Consider the following 20,928-nt stretch of genomic DNA (forward strand, 5'->3'; position numbering starts at 1 on the left):
CGAAAATCCCACGGGAACAGGAACTATGTGGGTTTTCCTTTGAAAACGCGGGCGAAGCCGCGGGCGGAAATCTAGTATTTAATATTTATCGCGAAATACACGAGTGTATGCTTCAAGTGCATTATATTTGAAAAGTTTTGAGTTACAAACTACAAAATCAGAAAGCTTGGTATCAATACAGAACATGACAGCTACAAAATTAAAGACTACGAATCCTTGAATAAAAGAATTGACGCAACTTGTCTAGTGACAGCATAGATGCAGCACACAATAAACAGCGCCGCTTAATTCAAATTCTACATCGTTATACTCTGGGCAAAAGCACTTAAATAATAAGTACTGGGGGTCAATATTGTTTTATTTATTCACGTCTAAGACCGCGCTAGGGCGTCGAGACGCCTGGCGACGGTTGCCTGTTTACACATGACTTGCCACAAAATTGAACCCCTTCTAGCTATCGTAGAAGCACGTACTATGACGAGCGTAATTAGCAATTAATGCCTTCAAAGGATTATATTAATATTGGATTGCAAATGTTTTAATGTGTGTAGTGCTTCTAAATTAATGTGGTTCGATTGTAATGACACGACGTCTGCAGGAATTTATTTTATTTATATCTTTAGAATTAGTGAAAATTCATATATTATTTTTATTTATCATTGGTACACTTAATGTTTAGCAGTGTCATAAAATATGGAAAACAGCAATCTTATCTGATAAAACATCAAAGTATTGTAATTTGTAACTATTTTTAATTACATTGCATTGCATTTCATACAATGCCAGAACCTCATGAAAATACAAATGTAGAAGGTTATAAGGTTTATTCTACATTCTTTTAATTTTCTTCGTTCGAGGTAAATCTTTCTGCTTCAAAACTTCATTTAATTAACATCATAACACTTATTAAAATGCTTATGGATGGATGATAATCACACATCTTATACTAATAGGTATCATAAAACTGAAGAGTTTATCAGCTATTTGTACGCGCTAATCTCAGGAATTACTGGTCCGATTTAAAAATTCTTCGATGTTAGATAGCCCATTTATCGAGGTAGGCTACAGGTTTTATATAATCACACTAAGACCAACACGAGCGGAGCACTTCGGGTAAAACCACGAGGCACAGCTAGTACATTACATACTCGATAATGATTTTAATTCCACACCAAAAGCCTTTTATACAATCATTGTAATTACTAATTTAAGTCCATTGTGTACTAACTTCTCTAAATTTAAATTTGTTCAGAAATTAGGAGGACATAAAAGCGCTTTTTTCCTCTTTGTGAGTTTTGTTAACTTCGTATTCAAGATTTTCTCAGAATTAATATTTAATTCATTAGTTAAGAGGCTATTTATGATTTAATTAGCGTCATCGTGTTGAATGACTATGTGCAGTATTTTATATCAACGTTCATTTCATAGCAAAACATTTATAATTTAATGACAAAATAATGTTCTACAGGTTGTTTTTTTTCTAAATAATTGTCCTAGTTAATTGCATTTTTATTTATTTTTCCTCAAAAAAGGCAAAGAAATTATGAGTTAATATACCTTAATACGTGACAGAAGGTCATCTTGGTCTAAAAACATGCATATCAATGGAACATTGGATAATTTTTCAGCTACAAGTAGATAATTATAAAAATAATTACCTATTCAAGATTTTGCACATCACATCTAAAACAATATATATCAATACACAAGCAATAAAAATAGAAGCTAAAAGAAAGATTAATAAACGTTCCCTAGGTGTGTTTATAACATTTATAACGTCTTTCATTGGCGACTATAATATTCCGGAATTAATGGCGTGGCGACAAATGGAGTTCGAATAGCGCCTCGTGATTTATTTGTTTTCAAACGAATAAAGTTATTGGTAATTCGTGTTTACTCAGTATTTATTTTATAATCTTCTATATAATAAAAAATGAATCGCTTAATGTATTGGTATAAGCGCAAAGCTCGAGAACGGCTGAAGCGATTTCGTTAATTTTTTTATAATATTTCTTGAATTACGAAGATGGTTCTTATTTTGAGAAAACATAAACTTAAATAATAAAATAAAATAAATAATAAACTTGTACCACGGGCGAAGCCGGGACGGACCGCATAATATATAATATGTTATGATTCAGGCTAGATTGATATTTCATAAATTAACACATTACTCACACATATGCGACAAATAAAATAACACGTTCAGAATAAGTCCAGAATCGAGAAAAATATTGATGTGTGTGTAACTAATTATACTGACAATAGTAAATTATTTTCTAGGTAAGTATTGAAAGTTATTAATTACTTTTGCCGAACTAGGAGAAAGCTTGCAAATAAAATTTAATTGAATTCACAGTAAAAATACGTTCTTCAGATTCCACAAAACAAATCAAGCCACGAGTAAATTCTAAATTTATAGCATTTTTCAATTAGCAAGACATACAATGAAAAAAAAGCACTTTACAACTTTCTGAAATTGAATCGCTTTTAAAATTAAAAATAGTCTTTACTCTTTACTAATGAGTGTATGGTATATTCTTATTTCTAGTAGACCACGTGCTGCTAATAATTATATTCGAAAAAATTATATTTCCATAGTATTTTAAATATTAACTTTTTCCTGATAACAATTAATTTTGAATACTTAAAATTATTCTTCGCAAACAAATTTGTCTTTGAAAACAGTGTCACTTTAAAACATAAGCTAGCTCAAAAATACCAAACCTTTAAATATATCATGACTTCATCTTAATATAACTTTTGGATCTTGTGTCTAATGACATCAGTGTATGCGGGAATATAGGAAATTGTAAAAACTGTAAACCCGAACACAACATGCCAGGACAGAATACCAATATACGCAATCTAATAAAAACTTTTTACCGCGCAACAATCTATTTTAAAATGACAATGTGTTGAACAAAATGTGGTTCCAGTAGAGAGAAATATCATTAGTTAACGCATGTTTTTTATACGAAACTGATCCAAGTCTTTGTAGATAACAGATTTTGCTATTTTAAACTTTTCTTAAAAATTTGGTTAAAAGCTATGAAAAGTATTGAATATTATATTGTAAGTAAATATTTTTTCAGAAAAAAAAAATGTAAGAATGTAAAAGTTTGTTGAACGGAGACATATTATTATAATATATTATGTCTCCGTCCGTATACGCAGTGAGAATTTAAGGATTTAAAAAGTACTATGATAACTTTTGATTTTATCTTTTAAAGTATCTACATGTTTTAATAATTGCATATGGAACAAAGTCAGCATTAGAAACATATTCATATAAATTGGCAAAGTATTAAATAAAATTTATCCTATTACCTATACATTTCTCCATAAATTTCAAGAACTACGTCAATTTTCATTTACCATCTTTATGACATTTGAATTGAGTGATTGTATGAAAAACACAGGAATATACTCCACTATTCCAACCAAGCGAATATCGCTATTTCATTGAACAGGTAAAAATGGTATCGATTGCTATTGCACGAGCATTTTTTTCAATTCCTTTTAGCGCGCTCTTTGAATCACTTTTTCTGTATTTTTCAAAGGCTTTTACTTTATTTACAGGAAGCTACATTTTAAATTCATTTAAGAAAAACACTGTGTAAGGTGTTGTATAGCTTCTTTCTTTGATTAGTTTATTACAATTAGAAACTAAGATACGAAAAATATAAAGTAAACAAGACTCTAGAATAAAACTTTACTTCGTTCCGTATAAAATATAAGAATGCAAATGAAAAATAAGATGTCACACACAGACATAAGTTTTTATTTTGTGTGGAATTTTATTTTTGTACAAAATATATTAAAACTGCAGTTTCTCATCAATAAACAAATCGAATAACTCTGCTAGATTGTCTTTTATTTGACGTAAAATATTTAAAGAAATCCTTTCTTAAAATATTTTACGTCAGGAATTAAATAAATTATCAAACATTCATAATCTTTCATTATATATCAAGACAGATTTAGTAATTTTCTTATTTTAGGTCACTTTACATAAAATAGGTACATATTTCACTACGTATTTAAGTACGCATGTGTTATACAAACATATTTACACATTAGAATTGAGGCTAATTACATTAATCTAACGCCTGCCGCCTGGTAAGATGAGTGATCAGCTGTTATTTCCCCTCACTGTCACTGTCATATCCTAATACTAATTACATATGAGCCTTCGTATTCTCTTGAAATCAAGATCGAATATGAGCGATCAATTAATATATGTCGTTATTTTCTCTGCATCTTCGAATATTGTAGTGTTAAATATGCTTAGTATAAACATAAATATTTTCTCTGTTTTTTTTCTGTTATGTAGGATTTTGTGTTCTTATGTGTTTAATTATTTTTCATATGTATTTTATGTGATGTCGACATTACATGTGTTCATTACTATATTATTTATTTTAAATATGTATGTACAATAATAAAGCTGTTTAATCAATTGATTATATTGATTGATATGCAGTGATACCATATACTTGAAAATTAGACATATGGTTATTTATATCAGTTTCACTGATAATACAAGGTAAAGTGCTACTTTAGCTTGTTATCAATATTCGACCGAATACGGAACGATAAGCTGTGGCCTACGTTTGTAAGCTTTTAACAGGTGTGACAGATTTTGTTTTCATTTCTTTCACGTGTTATGTTATTCTGTCCCAGGAAATATGATTTCATAACATGAAATTTACAAATCTCGTATCGCATGCACTTCTAATATTAATTTTATTTTATATAGTAACTAGCTGTCTTACACTAAACAACATGTATTCGTATTATATATTTTATAAATCGTAGCACACGAACAATTCATTTCATACGATATCCAAAAAGTATGCTAAACATTGTTTCCTTTGAAGAGAATAAATTATGCAATTTTGAATACATAACGCCGGTAAAGTACTTCTGAACTTTTCAGGGTACCTAAGTATTTCCCCGTTCGAATCGTCAAATTTATGCGATGTCGAAACTAGGATTTAGTTTTCCTGCCACGGACCTGTTTTGAATTAGTTGACTTTTCTGAATATTATTATGTTTATTTAGTTACTAGTGGTCCGCCGCGGCTTCGCCCGTGGTACATACCTATTTCGCAATAAAAGGTAGCCTATGTCCTTTCTCGGGTATCAAAATATCTCCATACCAAATTTCATGCAAATTGGTTCAGTAGTTTAGGCGTGATTGAGTAACAGACAGACAGACAGAGTTACTTTCGCATTTATAATATTAAGTATGGATAAGTATATAAGTATGGATGTATAAGTTACGAATAAATTTAAACAAGAAAGTAAAGATTTCAGCATTCGACACGTAATTCTATAAAACTTAGTCTGTAAAGTTCAACATTTTGGTATAATAATATAAAATAATTTAATTAGCGATTTTAATCGGTGTTTAATAATAGGCAAAATATATATTTTTTTAATTTCGGTATTTTTTATAAATACTTGATATTTTTCTTTATCCTACTTGTTATAAGATATAATTTCAATTTATTCCTTATATTTTCAGGATATTCAATAGATTATAATTCTCAAACATAAAATGTAAAATACACGATTATAAGGCATTGCTATCAATTACTACAAAGCAACAAGATTAGTCATTAGATAAGGATATTTAACAAAATTTATGTGTATTGTCTAAGAGCAGTGTGGATTGTACTAGTTACAATTGCGGTTAGCTTATATATTACATCTGCAGTTAGGTGTTTTCAATTTATGAAACCATTTAATTGTTCACGGCTGGAGTTTTTCAATATTTTATGTAATACGCACAATCTTAAAGTCGAGAGTAATATTTCAAGATCGTGTCATGGCAATACCATCACGTTATGGAGTATAGTGACGATTTGGTATCTTCGAATCTTCCCAATGAAGTTTCACTTCTGACACGTGTGTTCGGCCAACACGCTCTTTTTTATTCATATTTAATTACGAGTTTAAACGAACAAATTTACTTACGAACTGTGAAAATATGTAACGACTTTTACATATAAAACTACTGCAATAACTATTTTTGGTAGAATTTAAATAACTCTGAAAATTTGTATGCAGATTTGCGCCTTTGATATATCAACTGCTTTTATTCTGTTACCTATACTATAAATTATTAATAATATTTTTTCCAATATTTCAATAAACGAATTAATGAAAATTGTATGTGGAAAATGTCCAATAAATATTTATTCTAGTTATTCTATGTAATAGATGATACTGGTTGTCCGAGCGTGAAAATTGGCAAGAGTATCTGCTTTTTTATATGTACATTCGCGTAGCTCTAATAATAGATTACATGTGGATCTGTACTGATTGAGATGTCTTGATTCTATGACTCATTAGCAATCAATAAAGAGGAGGCGAACTTTAAAACGATGTACATTTATTTATTTGATTGCGTTTTTATTTTAGTACTATAAATTTTGAAGATATACACACTGTGCCTAGCGTGTTACGATTTTTATGTGGTGGACATATTATGTATCCTATAGTTTGTCTTATGTCTATATAACGTACAAATGGTTTGATGAATTTAATGCGGTGTATAAATACAGGTACTTGTTTCAATTCAGCATCTCATCAATATCTCTTAAATTATTCCTAGGTCAACTTTATTTCGTTTGATTGTAAAACGTTGATAACTCAACAATTTCAAACAGTCACTAACACAACTACTAGCTACAAAAACGTAAATTTACAATCAATTGTACTTAACAACCTTCTCTACACGATATTATGTTCTTAATATGAATATCGTAGAGTTTAAACCTTCTCTTCCGTAGCAAGAAAATTCAACTACAACATAATTTTAAAGTATGTAAAGAATAAATTCATTCTTATATTTCTAAGCATCCGTGTATTGTGAAGTACTCTACTCTCAAACACCTTAAAGCTTTTCAGCGTCGGTACCTAAGTAGTTAAAACTTCACCTTTCTGTGGTATTATAATACCTTTATACAATGTATGCGGCTTTATTGATATTGTTATATGAATATTGTTAGAAAGTTCTTTTATAACCGAACACTGAACAGTCTGTTTTACTTTGCTTTTAAATTCTTTGGAATAACCCTGTGGAATAACCGCTCAAACGTTTCGAGTTGAATGCACATAGTTTAAATAATTTCCTTGACCATATGGTGGATGTTCTTAATATGAATATCGTAGAGTTTTAATCGTTATGGGATATGTTAATTTATTTTTTATTTTGTCGGTGTCCATGAAGAATATTTATTTTGCCTGGCAAAATTTGCATATTGCAAACAAAAGAAAGGGGACAAATACAAAACAATAAGAAATACAGAACCTATTTAAACTACAAAGGGCAAAATGTAATTAATTCTCTGGCAAAATGAGGTCAACTCAGTGCCAATTAAATATAGGTGTTTAACGTTAAGAAAAGTGTAATAAACTTCATACCTACCTTATCTAGTAAATAAAAGCTTTCAATAAAATATTTATTATAGTAATATATCTCTATATAATAAAAACGAAGTCGTACCTAATGAAGTAGGTACGAAGATGGTTATTAGGGAGAGAAAACGTAAATATGCACCACAAGCTAAGCCGGGGCGAACAGATAGAAGGTAACTAATAGAAAAAACAAAAAACATAAACTTTCTTCGACAGATAAATTCACCTAAGATAAAGATAAGATAGATCACTGATCAATTATGACATAACTGGAAAGTTTTTGATGTTGATTTTTCCTAACTTGATAAAACTTTTAATGTAATTAATTGGTTGGCCAGTACGTTTTCTTTGATGTTTAAACTATCCTTTCTCTTACACATATTTTATACGGGTATCTACGTATATTTTTATAAACGCTTTTATAGGTAATACAATATTTTCAACTTTATTATGGTAATAAATAAATAATATAGACCGTAAAACACATAGGTAGGACCAGTAATATATTATGATGTCTGATATTTTATAAATGTGGCATTACTTACTATACACGATTTTTCGTAAGCATATTTTTCACATTGGGTCCTCTTGCCAATTATACACAGAAATACTTGTATTCATTCGCTAGTGACTAATACTTTGAATCAAACTAAAACTTTGTTCCTACCCAAATGAATAGAATTTCACTCTTTGTTTTAGACTTGTCCGATTCAAAGTTAACATTTCATACCCGCATACTAGGGAGAGGAACTTTATCGATACAGTATTCATACACTGGCTTTTCACGTTGTTTGAATGAAAACGAAAAAGTTCTGCCGATTTCAATGGATTTCAAGAGGATTTAAAAATTATTCTTTTGTTATTGGGTGAGTTTCTATTTTCATGAATAGGCTTGAAACTCAGGGATTATTAAGTAAGGGTTTTTAAAAAATCCTATTGTTTTATTGTTAAGGAAATGAGATATTAAAAATTAAAATTGTGTATTGCGATTTATTAAGAAGCTAAAATTGAGTGGCTGAAAATTGCGTTTCGCTTTTATTACACTTTAATTCTTCGTGCTGTTGTTATCTAGCACGAGGCGTGAAAATTAGTACCTACATATTATTATCATATGAAGTTCACTGACCTTCCATAAATATATTGCGAAAATTAAATTTATATATTTAAATTAAAGCAGCAAAGCCATAGTTGAAATATATATATAATATGATAGATATAAAGCGAAAAAGTGTGACTGAAACTATTTTCCACTTATCACTCAACGGATAGTACAAGAATTTCTGTAAACACGAATGAGTTCGAACCTACACCTACATTAAATATTTTCGTCATTACTATTCTGTATGATTTGTGAAGACCACAATAGATCTACGTTATAATTATTTAATATAGTAGGTACATATTATATTAACTCGAAAATTATTTATGTGTCTTTCTAAAATCAACGTTAAAATTTCTGAATAGTTTGATAGGTATCAATATTAATTCGTATATTAATTTTATCCCTCTTATAAGTACAATATCTATCTACACTCATAATGCTGAAGATAGGTTGTTTATTTGTTTAGCTGAACGCACTAATCTCCACAACCACTATTTCTTTTTGTGTTGGATAGTCCGTTAATGGAAAAAGGCTTTAGACTAGCTACATTGTTATATCAATCTACGACCAAAAGGAACAGTGGGGAAAGGAGAAATCCATACTAATATTATAAATGCGAAAGTAACTCTGTCTGTCTGTCTGTTACACAATCACGCCTAAACTACTGAACCAATTTTCATGAAATTTGGTATGGAGATATTTTGGCTACTTTTTATCCCGGGAAAATTACGCAATCCCGAAAATCCCACGGGAACGGGAACTATGCGGGTTTTTCTTTGAAACCTAGTAATTAATATTCCTTGTGTGTTGCATGTGCCCATTTACTATAAAAGTTTTGACAGGAAATCCAATATATTCGAGTATTTTTGTCATTGTTTTTTTTTTTTTTTTATTAAAAAGAACTTGGACTACCTTCATATTATGAACATTGGCTGGTTTTGACTCTACAAGCTACTAGCCTGAGAAATAAACAATATAAGAATAATTATGTCATTTTATCATGATCGTCGTTGTGATCATAAGAACCAGTTCAATAAAATAAAGCATACAGAAACTGCAACTTTCACATTTTTTGAAAAATAAAAAGCATTTATACGAGAAATTCCTCTGAATTTTTAAATAGAGAACAAATAATAGAATTTCAGAATAAACAATGTGCACTACAAAGACGATTGTTTGAAGAAATTTGTCGAATGAAGACCATTCTTTATACAAAAAATTTCACTAGATCGTTTAACTAAGGTTCATATAAACCATACCACAAAAGTATTTTTACACCAACAGAGGAATTTGATAAATTATAAACATCTGTCCGTTTGTATAATAATATCTTAATTGGTTAATTGCAGAAAGCGTTTGGTTGAAATATGTTTTTTAATAAGAAAACATGCGGAAGTTTACCATTTAATAGGATATTTATATGATACTAGCTTTCCGCCCGCGGCTTCGCCCGCGTTTTCAAAGAATAACCCGTTCCCGTAGGATTTCCGGGATAAAACCTATCCTATGTCCTTTCTCGGGTATCAAAATATCTCTATACCAAATTTCGTGCAAATTGGTTCAGTAGTTAAGGCGTGATTGAGTAACAGACAGACAGACAGAGTTACTTTCGCATTTATAATATTAGTATGGATTTCTCGGATGTCCGTAATAAATTAGCCCTATCTAATACATTATAATATGTAACGTTCCTCAATCTTAGGTCATTTATTATAGAGAATGAAAAATAAATCTTCACATTAGAGCATATTTATCTCAACTAAAAAAGAACTCGATTTATGTCTTATATACTGTGGAATCTGTTTAGTTCACATTCATCAAGTCAATTTTATTGAATTATATTGAAATAGAAATATTAATCAATTAATCAATCAATCAGCCTTTCGATGTCCACTGCTGGACGTAGGCCTCTCCTAATGCACGCCACTGAGCCCGGTCGTTGGCTCTTTGCCGCCAGTTATGGCCAGCAACCTTGCGGACGTCGTCACTCCACCGTGTAGCAGGGCGTCCTACGCTACGTTTGCCGAGTCGCGGTCTCCACTCTAAGACATGTGTGCCCCAGCGGTTGTCCATTCTGCGGCACATATGACCGGCCCACTGCCACTTCAGCTTGCTAATTCGTTGAGCTATGTCGGTTACTTTTGTTCTCTGGCGTATTACTTCGTTTCGGACTTGGTCCCTCAGAGAAATACCGAGCATAGCTCTCTCCATAGCTCGCTGAGCGACTTTGAGTTGGTGGACCAGTCGCACTGTCAGTGTCCACGTCTCGGCTCCGTAGGTCATGACTGGTAGGACGCACTGATTAAATACCTTTGTCTTGAGGCATTGTGGTAGTGACGACGAGAAGACTCGACGCAGTTTACCAAAAGCTGCCCAACCCAGCTGTATCCTCCTGTTGATTTCTCTCTCGAAATTGTTCCCAACAGGGTAGGGTAGGGTGTAGGGCAAACGCTCCAACTAGGTAGTTGGAGCGTTTGCCCTAGGCAATAGAAACATAATTATAATAAATTACTCTCATTTTCATAATACATTAAAAAATACGATTAAGTAAATAAAAATCCCTCTTGTACATTGCAGACAAATACAAATTACATCTTAGGTATCTTTTCATTTAATTTAATTTTCATGATAAAAATCCTGTTTTACATCTTTATTAAAAGTTCATTATTGATATTGCTTGCATTATAATACGATTATACTACCTACGTCTACATCTGTAGTACCATTTTATAATTTTTGTATAAAAACACATGAGACTTTGACTCTTGTTTGTATATAAAATATATTTATATAAAATCATTTATTTATAAATGTAACACACACTTTACTATAGTCAAGTAATATATCTACTTACTTATTATTCAATATTCATGCTATCGTTGTAGGAGTATACCCTAAGCCCCCAAAGCGGCTATTAAATGCTTTTATAGCCAAATATAAGACCCAAGGTGTAGATAAGGGTAAGCTGTTTTCCAACATTCTAGTTAAAATACACAATGGGGACTTATAACAGAACTAAGGTAAATACAATACAAATATATATTCAAACATTTTTAGAATAGTAAAAACTTCGCTTACACTCAAACTCAAGCTCAAACTAATTCGAAAATAGACAATAGAGCGTAGTTCTAGAATAATGAACACAAAACAAAATTGCCATAATTATTTTAAGAAGTTGTTTTAACGTTAAATTATTGTAATTTTAAAACTCAGTAATAATATAATCCATTAACAAATATTTTTATTTTTGTTGTTGAATTAATTAAGTAATACAGCTGTAAAAGAATATTTCCACGATAACTTTTCAACCCAAATCATAAAAGTCAGATTAAAACTTGCAAAACCACTTTAATTTACAAAGCGAATGCTTGCAGCAATAAAACATAAGATTTACGCACGCTACACTTTTTAAAACTAGGTGTGCAGTCTAAAATAATGCTAATGGACTAACCTGTTGATCCGTTCAATTCGCCACTACAGAGAACACACAGAACATAATTCGTATACAATCCTATGTATCACGGTACAACATTATTACGTTACATCTTATTGTCACTTGAACACTTGAGAACTTCGGAGGTGGTTCTTGTACGGGCGGGATGGATGCGTGCGGACGTTGCCGGCGTGCCGCCCAACTAAATCTAACTGGTCCGGGCGGGAACGCACGTGGCGACGGGCTCTGGCTCTAGGGCTGCGCACGCCTGTTGCCGGGCTATCGTTTAATGCCGTGTTAGTGTTATTTAAAACTGCACGTACGCAACTTTTCTCTCGCAGTTGTTGGAACATGACAAATAATAACAAAAGTTTAATGAGATGGTTACTTTTTGTTGCCAATGAAAACTTTTGGTGTTGTTTGTGAAAATATAGACGTCTGGTATTTCAGGGATAAATTAGTGACTATAAAATGTAATTACTCGTATGAAATGATAGGTAAATGGTATTTAATAATTGAAACATAAAAAATTAGACACAGATTTACATAAGGCGATGCCAAAAGACGTAGGATATATTATTATATTATTATCTATTATTATTTCAGTTACAGGATTTCAACACAAACTAATAATAAAAAATAAGATATCACAAAAGCCTTGAAAACTGTACATACAGTTTTATATTTTATCAACAACACTGTCAACAAATTAGTCAATAAATATGATTTAATGATATAAAAACTTTTTCGAGAAGCTTTAGTTAGAACTGAAGACAGAAGAACTAGTGATTCTATTTTTAAAATACTGACATTTCATTTCAGACTATGAATTAGTGTAGTTTTATTAGGATGTTTTAAAATTAAATATTCTTTGATGTTTAATTATTATTGAACAGTTCTTAAAATAAGGAATAATAGGATTATCCAGTTATAATGTTGTCGTAAGTTTTTAAAGTGTTCATATTATGTACCCATTACGCTATTTGAAAAAGTTACATGTTTAGGTTGTTACTCAGGTTATTTATCAATCTGTCCGATTAGATTTCACTATTTAGTCTTAATTATTGGAAGTTAGAAAATTATAGCTTTTATCAAAGCCATCATAGCATAAATGTATTTTGTTTTTCAGGAGGAAAGAAGAGCCCGATTTAGATACAATTGAAAAACTTAGAATATTTTGTGCAGTTCATTGGAGAGGACTCGTAACTTTTTTCATACCTATTATTTTACTGCCTATAATATATAGGTCTTCACCAGTCGAGGTATGTGCATTTAATTTATATTAAATATGACAGAATTCTTAAAGAGTTAAATAAGAATTGAATAAATAAACAACTACAACACATTCCGTTTGATATTTAGAGAAACTAATGCAAAGAAGATAAAAACAACGCGCAATTATTGCAATTATTATATTAATCACATTTTTTAAATTATAATTGCAGTAGTTTTAGGTCCAATTAAACCTAGCGAGGAAGAATTTTGAATCATTATTTCAGTTCTTTTTCATCATTTTTAATCAAATTTAACATATAAACAGTATGTGTCCAGGATTAAATACAACAAATTTTTCAAATAACTTAGCGGACTAATTTTTTACCCAATTTTCTGATTTATTACCGTTTATATACCTTATAATAATAATTTGTAGCATTCTAATATCGCAATGTATTGCCTGTGTATAATGGCGATATTCTGGGTGACGGAATGTATACCGTTGGCTGTGACGTCCTTCTTGCCGATGATATTGTTCCCCATGACCGGCGTGTTGAGTGCAACCGATGTTTGCAAAGCTTATATGAACGTGAGTATTGCTGAGTATTGTTATTTACTTATTTGTGAAATGAGCTAATAATTATATTAATGGTGTTATATTTTGCGTACATTTTTTTACTCTTTTTCTATATGGTTGTGGTAGTAACTTGATTCTGTAATAAAATATTGTGTTCGGATAAGGCGGCATCAGAAATGGTTTATTATAACGCTTGCAGCTTGTAAAAAAATGACCTAAAGATGTTTATAAATAAGCTCTCTAGCAAAATATTTAACACGAAAACATGAATTGTAAACAATATTATGATATGCAAGAAGAAGCGCACTTACTGTGTAGGTACTACGCAAAAATTAATGATTTCCAAAACAAGAGATCAAGTAGTTTCGTAATTAATTTGTCCTTAATAAAACATTATTGTATAATTATATTTTAGGACACAATGATGATGTTTATAGGAAGTATGATCCTCGCGTATTCTGTTGAACAGTCGGGACTTCACAAGAGGCTGGCGTATTTCGCTATTAGAATTATTGGATATTCGCACATGAAGTAGGCTTTTCATAAAATAAATTGATAATATGATACTCTTTACTGTACGTAGTTTAGCGGCTTATGTATTATGTAAAACTATCGTATTTAGAAAATAGTAGAATCAGTAGTTAGTAACTTAGTATAAGAAGATAGAAACTTGGATTTTTTCAGCTGCATAAAATAGTAAGAAAAATTCACGTCCAATATTATATAAGTTTAATTTCAAAGAAAAGTAAAAAGGTCAATGAAAACTAGTTCTGGAGATGTCATGTAGAGCTTTTTACCACAGATAAAATGTATTTATAAATAAGAAATTATAAAATAATTAATATTATAATAAACTTTTGTTATAGGTTATTACTTGCTATGTCAATTGTAACGACCTTCGTCTCCATGTGGATCACAAATACAGCTGCTACCACCATGATGGTCCCCATCAACTTTGCCATATTAAAAGTGTTTGAAGATGTAAGTTCCCTTTTATTTTATTCGACAGTGAGATTTTTTCTTCCATTAAATATTATTCTCAAATATTATTCTAAAGGGGAATGAAAAAACATTGTTGTGTGATCGAAATTTCTCGCGACGCCAATATTATAGAGTAGTCATACTATGTAGCAATTTAGTGACTTTAAAATTTTCATATACATGATATTATAATTGAAAAAATACCTTCATACTTGTGTATTGTCATTGTTATGGTAGTTATATGAAAATCTTTGACTCTGCATAAGCATCATGAACATTTTTTCGAAGATTTTCTATTTCTTAGTTCTATAATGCACATGATTGTTTACAGCAAAAGTTACTGAAAATTTACGAAACGAACAAGGACGGTGAAAAGGTAGCCAGCGATATAACAACATGCTACTTTTGTGCAGCCACATATTCCGCCACAATAGGTGATCATTGCTTTATTATTCTTTTTGAAGTATATATATCAAAGGAGGTTTTACTGTATTTCCTAGGAAATAAAGGCGATTTTACTATATCCCATTGTAGAAGGTGCTTGAATGCATTACCTATTTTCTAGGTATGTTTAGTGTGGGTAGATTTAAATCGATTGTGTTTGCATTTTATACCAATATAAACGAAGCTATGAGAATCATACCATCAGGCTTTCGTTTTATGGAAATTGTATATTTGTTTTGTCAAAGAATGATTTGCATAGAACAAATATTGTGGTCTCATTTTTGAATCTGTTTTAAATACAAAATAGGCAACACATGCTGTGATTGATACTCACGATACATTTTCATACAGGGTGTCCCAAAAAGTAGTGATGAACGGAAGCTGGGAGGTAGAGGACCTAAAGGGCTATCCGAATCACCCCCATGTATGTTATGCGATTTTTCGTATTTTCGGAGTTATGACGTTTTTTTCAATTTTTCACCTATCGCCGAGTACGGTGATATTTTCACTCATGGTGACGTCAATTATTGCGGAAGGTGCTTGATTTTTTTTGTGTGCTAAGCTGAAAGATAGGCCAATTCAGTATGGTAACATTTACTATCGTTAGATCTTTGAATGGAATAAAAAAAAGAATTAAAATGCCAAGAAAGATAAAATTACCCAGTATGTTCTCCACTTCAAGGGCCCGTAAAAAAATAAAATCACATAAAAAAAGTTTTCCATTTGGCTTTTAAAAACTTGCTCTATCTATCAGGTAGCTACCCTGAAAATTTCATTTTATTATTCAGAAGGCTTCAATCGAAAAATTGAAATCTAAATGAGGTAAGTGCAAAAATTGAATTAACATGATGATTAATAAAAACAAATTAAAACCAATAACAAGGTGTTTAATTACCAGAAATTTTTAAAATGACCCCGCTATTGCTCAGTGCAAGTGCGACATCACCGTAAAAAGTTGTCTTTTAAATGTCTGAATGCCCTTTTATCATTTTTAATGGTTTCTTCTGCTACTATGAATTTCCAGGTTATTTCGTTCAAATTGTGGCAGTCTCTCGTCTTTGTAGTATCCCCACGGAAAAAAATCAATAGGGTTTATGTCCGGGGACCGTCGAGGCCAGGCTAAAGGGCAAAGATACCCTGAAAGATGGATTGGTCGTTGCAGCCTGCGCATGCGCTGGTGACGCCTGCCTTAAAGCCTGGCCTGCACGGTCCCTCGACCTAAACCCCATTGATTTGTTTCAATGGGGATACTAAAAAGACCTCGGCTACTTGAGAGAATGCTACAATTTGGACGAAATAACCCGGAAATTCATAGTAGCAGAAGAAACCATTAAAAATGATAAAAGGGCATTCAGACATTTAAAAGACAACTTTTTACGGTGATGTCGCACTTGCATTGAGCAACAGCGGGGTTATTTTAAAAATTTCTGGTAATTAAACACCTATTTATGGGTTTTAATTTGGTTTTAATGATCATCATGTTAATAAAATTTTTGCACTTACCACATTTAGATTTCAATTTTTCGATTGAAGCCTTCTGAATAATAAAATGAAATTTTTAGGGTAGCTACCTGATAGATAGAGCGAGTTTTTAAAAGCCAAATGGAAAACTTTTTTTATGTGATTTTATTTTTTTATGGGCCCTTGAAGTTGTGAACATACTGGGTAATTTTATCTTTCTTGGCATTTAATTCTTTTTTTATTCCATTCGAAGATCTAACGATAGTAAATGTTACCATACTGAATTGGCCTATCTTTCAGCTTACCACACAAAAAAAAATCAAGCATCTAGCGCAATAAGTCACGTCACCATAAATAAAAATCTCATCGTACTCAGCGATAGATGAAAAATTGAAAAAAATGTCATAACTCCGAAAATACGAAAAATCGCATAACATACATGGGGGTGATTCGGATAGCTCTCTAGGTCCTCTACCTCCCAGCTTCCGTTCATCACTACTTTTTGGGACACCCTGTATAGCTAAAAAAATAAAATGTAATTATTTTTCATTTAAAGTAAACATTTATAATAATTAAGATGTATTGTATGCTATTTTTTGAAATAAATATACAAGTATACACACTGTTCATACTGTGTAATTAATCATAAAAAGAATCAAACGAGAAAAGCTAATTTTATTTTATTAAATTTTCTCCTTCTCTAACTAATCTCGCCTGTCACTAAACCACAGATGAAAAATTCTAGTTACACGCTGAATTATTTTTGTAAAAGTTGAATCGGGTTTCTAGTTTTTTGCAAAGAAATTCTGCAATAACATTCATTATTGTTTAAAAGTTCTAACGTGATTGACGCATGGAGCGATTTGATTATTTCGTTAATGATAATATAAGATTTTATTATTCACAGTCGCGAGAAAATGTTTAAAATTCTATGTTTTGTTAAAATAATTTATTTATTTTAATTGCAGGAGGTATTGGGACATTAGTTGGAACTGCAACAAATTTAGCATTCAAAGGGCTATTTGTTGCGTAAGTTTTGTAAAAGTTTTCACATATTATAATATTATGACTGCCATATTAAATTAATGCTTCGCCATTGTTTTATCAAGCTATTTCTTTGAAATAGAAAAATGTTCATTATTCAATGTTTATTTTTTAGGAATTATCCAAAAGCACAAGAATATTTATCTTTTCCTTTGTTCTCCGCATTTTCCGTGCCGCTTATGATTCTGTTGGAAGCTGCAATGATTATTCAAATGGCCGTTCAGTTTTTGGGATTCCTCAGGTACTACATTAAGAAGTAGATAACATAAATGAAAATGTGTTGCATTGTAGAATTAAATATTTTTGTGTGGAAATAAGTTATTCTATTTGTATGTTCACATATAGGTAGTGGACGTCTTTGTCTACTGTCTTTTCATCCACTTATCGTTATGTTTTATTATTATATCGATATTTCCATCCTATAAAAATCCTAAATCAGAGATTTTAGTTTAGATACATTGATGTATTTATGAAAGAAACTTTGTTTTGAAATTTCTCGACATTGAACCTCTAACTAAAGTTGAGTTTTATTTTTATAATACAGATAAAGATTGTAACAACTCGTCGTCTTATAGAACCCATTATCGTTTCAGGCCAACAAGCGATACGGCCAAGAAAACAAAAATATCCCCCGAGGGCATGAAAGCTGCCGAAAAGACCGTTAAGGAAGACACCGCTAAATTAGGCAGAATTTCCTTTTGGGAAATAGTAATTTTTTTCTTACTTTCTTCATATAAAATTAGTCTTAATAATATTGCAACTGACAAAGCTTTATACACTAATACTCACATGTACTTTCAATAACATATTATGAATTTTAATCGATTCTTCCCTACATTCTCAACCACACTTAAAGGAACAACGATTTCTCGATATTGCATTCTCATGTTAGAGAATTTAAAATGAATTAGTTTTTCTGGTGAGATATTATAGATAGAAAAAATATGATATTACATCTATTTCTTAATCGAATCAATCTCGTTATTTTCTTCTATTAAGATATATATCTTAAATGAGCTTCCTGTATACTGCACACGATATTTATTTTTAGCATCCTTTGGGAATTTACTTGATTTATATGGAATGTATTTTCTAGATGGTCATTATTTTATTTGGAGGCGCAATGATTCTGTTTTTCTGCCGTTCCCCTCAAATGTTCAAGGGATGGGGTGATGCCATTCGAACTTATTTTGATTTATCAGACGAGAAATTGTAAGTTTCTAACATGAATGTTCTTTGTTCTTTCTCCTTTTAACATTGGCACAATAGTTTTATATAAGGCATCATTTTGTTACAGTGTTCGTGATTCAGCCTTAGCAGCTATTATTATGTTTCTGATGTTTTTGCTTCCATCTTCGTTGAAATTTTTCAAGAATTGCACCGCAAAGTGTGAGTTTTCAAAATTGACTATTAATTACTTATTTCAGTGTTTTGTTATGAGTGTTATACTTATCACACACTTATCAGGACTATTGTAAGGTATTTCATGAAATAGTTTTGTAATTTCTTTCACAGATTATGAAGATTTGCCGAAAGGAAGAGTGGAATCTGTACTCAATTGGTCAAAAATCGTAACTGTTATGCCGTATAGCTTTACATTTCTCTTAGGTAATTTTTGTTTTTAACTAATTATTATACATTGGTTACATATAATAGTATTAAAATTGTCATAGTATATTAATAAACATTTACAGGGGGAGGTTTTGCCTTATCCGAAGCGGCTAAACAAAGTGGACTTAATGAAAAGATCGGAGAATCTTTATCATCGCTAAAATCCCTACCAAATATTGTTATAATATTTTTCATAATAATAGTAGTCATTTTCTTCACAAACTTTGCCTCAAACGTGGCGATCGTGAATGTATTTGCCCCAATTTTTATGCAAATGGTTAGTCGTTGTTGTGAATATTTACTTCATAAATTGGTAGAATTACTACAATTCTTTTGTACTGTAAAATTTCATGATAAGCTAGACTATAATATATTTGTTACCTACATAAAATTGTATTTCTTGTACTAGAGATATCTATGTTTTCCATAGAATAACTGTATTTAATTTAAATAATAAATATAAATAGTTTAAATAATAAATATAAATAGTTCTATGTACCTTTTCGCATTTCCAATGACTACCATTAAGTACTAACAAATATTTTTCAAAAACTTTCAATCACATGTTATCTTATTATCTAAATAATTTCAGGCACAGCAAATAAACCAAAACCCACTGTGGTACTGCATCACGGCTGGGTTCACAGCTTCCTTTTGTTTCATGATACCAGTGGGTACTCCCGGGAACTTAGTTGTTCAGAGCGCCGCCAGCATACCGACACAGAAAATGGTGTGTTTTCCTATTTATTTGTTATGGAATAAATTGACATCATCCCTGAGCTTTAGGGCTCAGATAAACACGTCATATTGATTACTCTAAATAAACAATCGTGTTTATTACTTAAAATGATTACCTTCATACAGTATGTTTGAGCTACTAAACTCTTGAGCTAACTGAAACATTTTTTTAATTACTTTCTAATTATAAACCTTGCTAAAATGAAATGTATTCCAGATCAAAGCTGGTTTCGGGCCGACAGTATCCACAGTCATCATAACGTGGCTGTTAGTCGTCTTCTACGCGCCAATCATCTGGCCCGACCTTCTAACGATGCCCGATTGGACCAAGTGAACGTTTACCTTCTTTGTAAGACGTGTTTTTCTTTCATTAATTAGATATGAAGTTTCAATGTTATGTTACAATGTGTGTGTACAAATAAAGCGGGAAATGTTGATGTGTTTGTTATTGTGTAGATTTTGTAGGCACTTGAAATATTGGTAGCGATTTGAGAAGGAGTTGGGAAAAGTCGTAGAAACTAGTAACGAGATGGCGGGTAACGAGAACTGAGTGTTATCGTCGTCGGGGGACGGAGCACTGTATCTATCTGCACTTGAGAAAGTTGTTCTTGTGAAAAATCTTTATTCTTAATTCACATAATTCATTCTATACTTCATATAAAAAGTTATCGCAAAAATAGAAAGAGTAATTTATTAATTGATAATATTCTCAACTCAATGGTCGTGAAATAGCCATCTATACATTGCCATCAATCAATTCTACGGTCAACTATTTCTATAAAAAATTGTAAGTAATAATACTCGTATTACGTATATTACATGAATATGTAGAATTTGAAACATGTAGTGGCAATTGTTATTATAATATCTTAAATAGGTTTTCTTTTTATCT

At 31.1% G+C, this 20,928-nt stretch overlaps 3 protein-coding genes across 3 annotated transcripts in view; 2 read left to right on the forward strand and 1 right to left on the reverse strand.

Moving 5' to 3' along the window:
- The window catches only part of LOC149906449 (uncharacterized), a 51,264-nt gene extending 39,086 nt beyond the window's left edge, over positions 1-12,178 (reverse strand). Inside the window, exon 1 of the mRNA XM_090104838.1 lies at positions 11,984-12,178. The gene's annotated coding sequence lies outside the window, so the exon portion shown is untranslated. The remainder of the gene's footprint in view (positions 1-11,983) is intronic.
- The window catches only part of LOC149906442 (dietary and metabolic glutamate transporter-like), a 245,487-nt gene that overhangs the window by 135,020 nt on the left and 89,539 nt on the right, over positions 1-20,928 (forward strand). The gene's annotated exons all lie outside the window — the stretch shown is intronic.
- LOC149906450 (protein I'm not dead yet-like) lies at positions 11,529-20,370 on the forward strand. Its single transcript, XM_090104425.1, has 15 exons — positions 11,529-11,552; positions 13,072-13,227; positions 13,617-13,769; positions 14,173-14,288; positions 14,624-14,738; positions 15,070-15,172; positions 17,612-17,672; positions 17,803-17,928; positions 18,281-18,395; positions 18,784-18,899; positions 18,985-19,076; positions 19,203-19,295; positions 19,382-19,575; positions 19,891-20,028; positions 20,254-20,370. The coding sequence occupies exons 1-15, from the start codon at positions 11,529-11,531 to the stop codon at positions 20,368-20,370; spliced, it is 1,719 nt and encodes a 572-aa protein (XP_089960551.1).

Source organism: Colias eurytheme, chromosome 8 (assembly GCF_061535395.1).
Source record: "Colias eurytheme isolate Ceu_HAF_F1 chromosome 8, ilColEury1 Martin Lab GWU primary, whole genome shotgun sequence".
In the NCBI taxonomy this organism is placed as follows: Eukaryota; Metazoa; Arthropoda; class Insecta; order Lepidoptera; family Pieridae; genus Colias; species Colias eurytheme.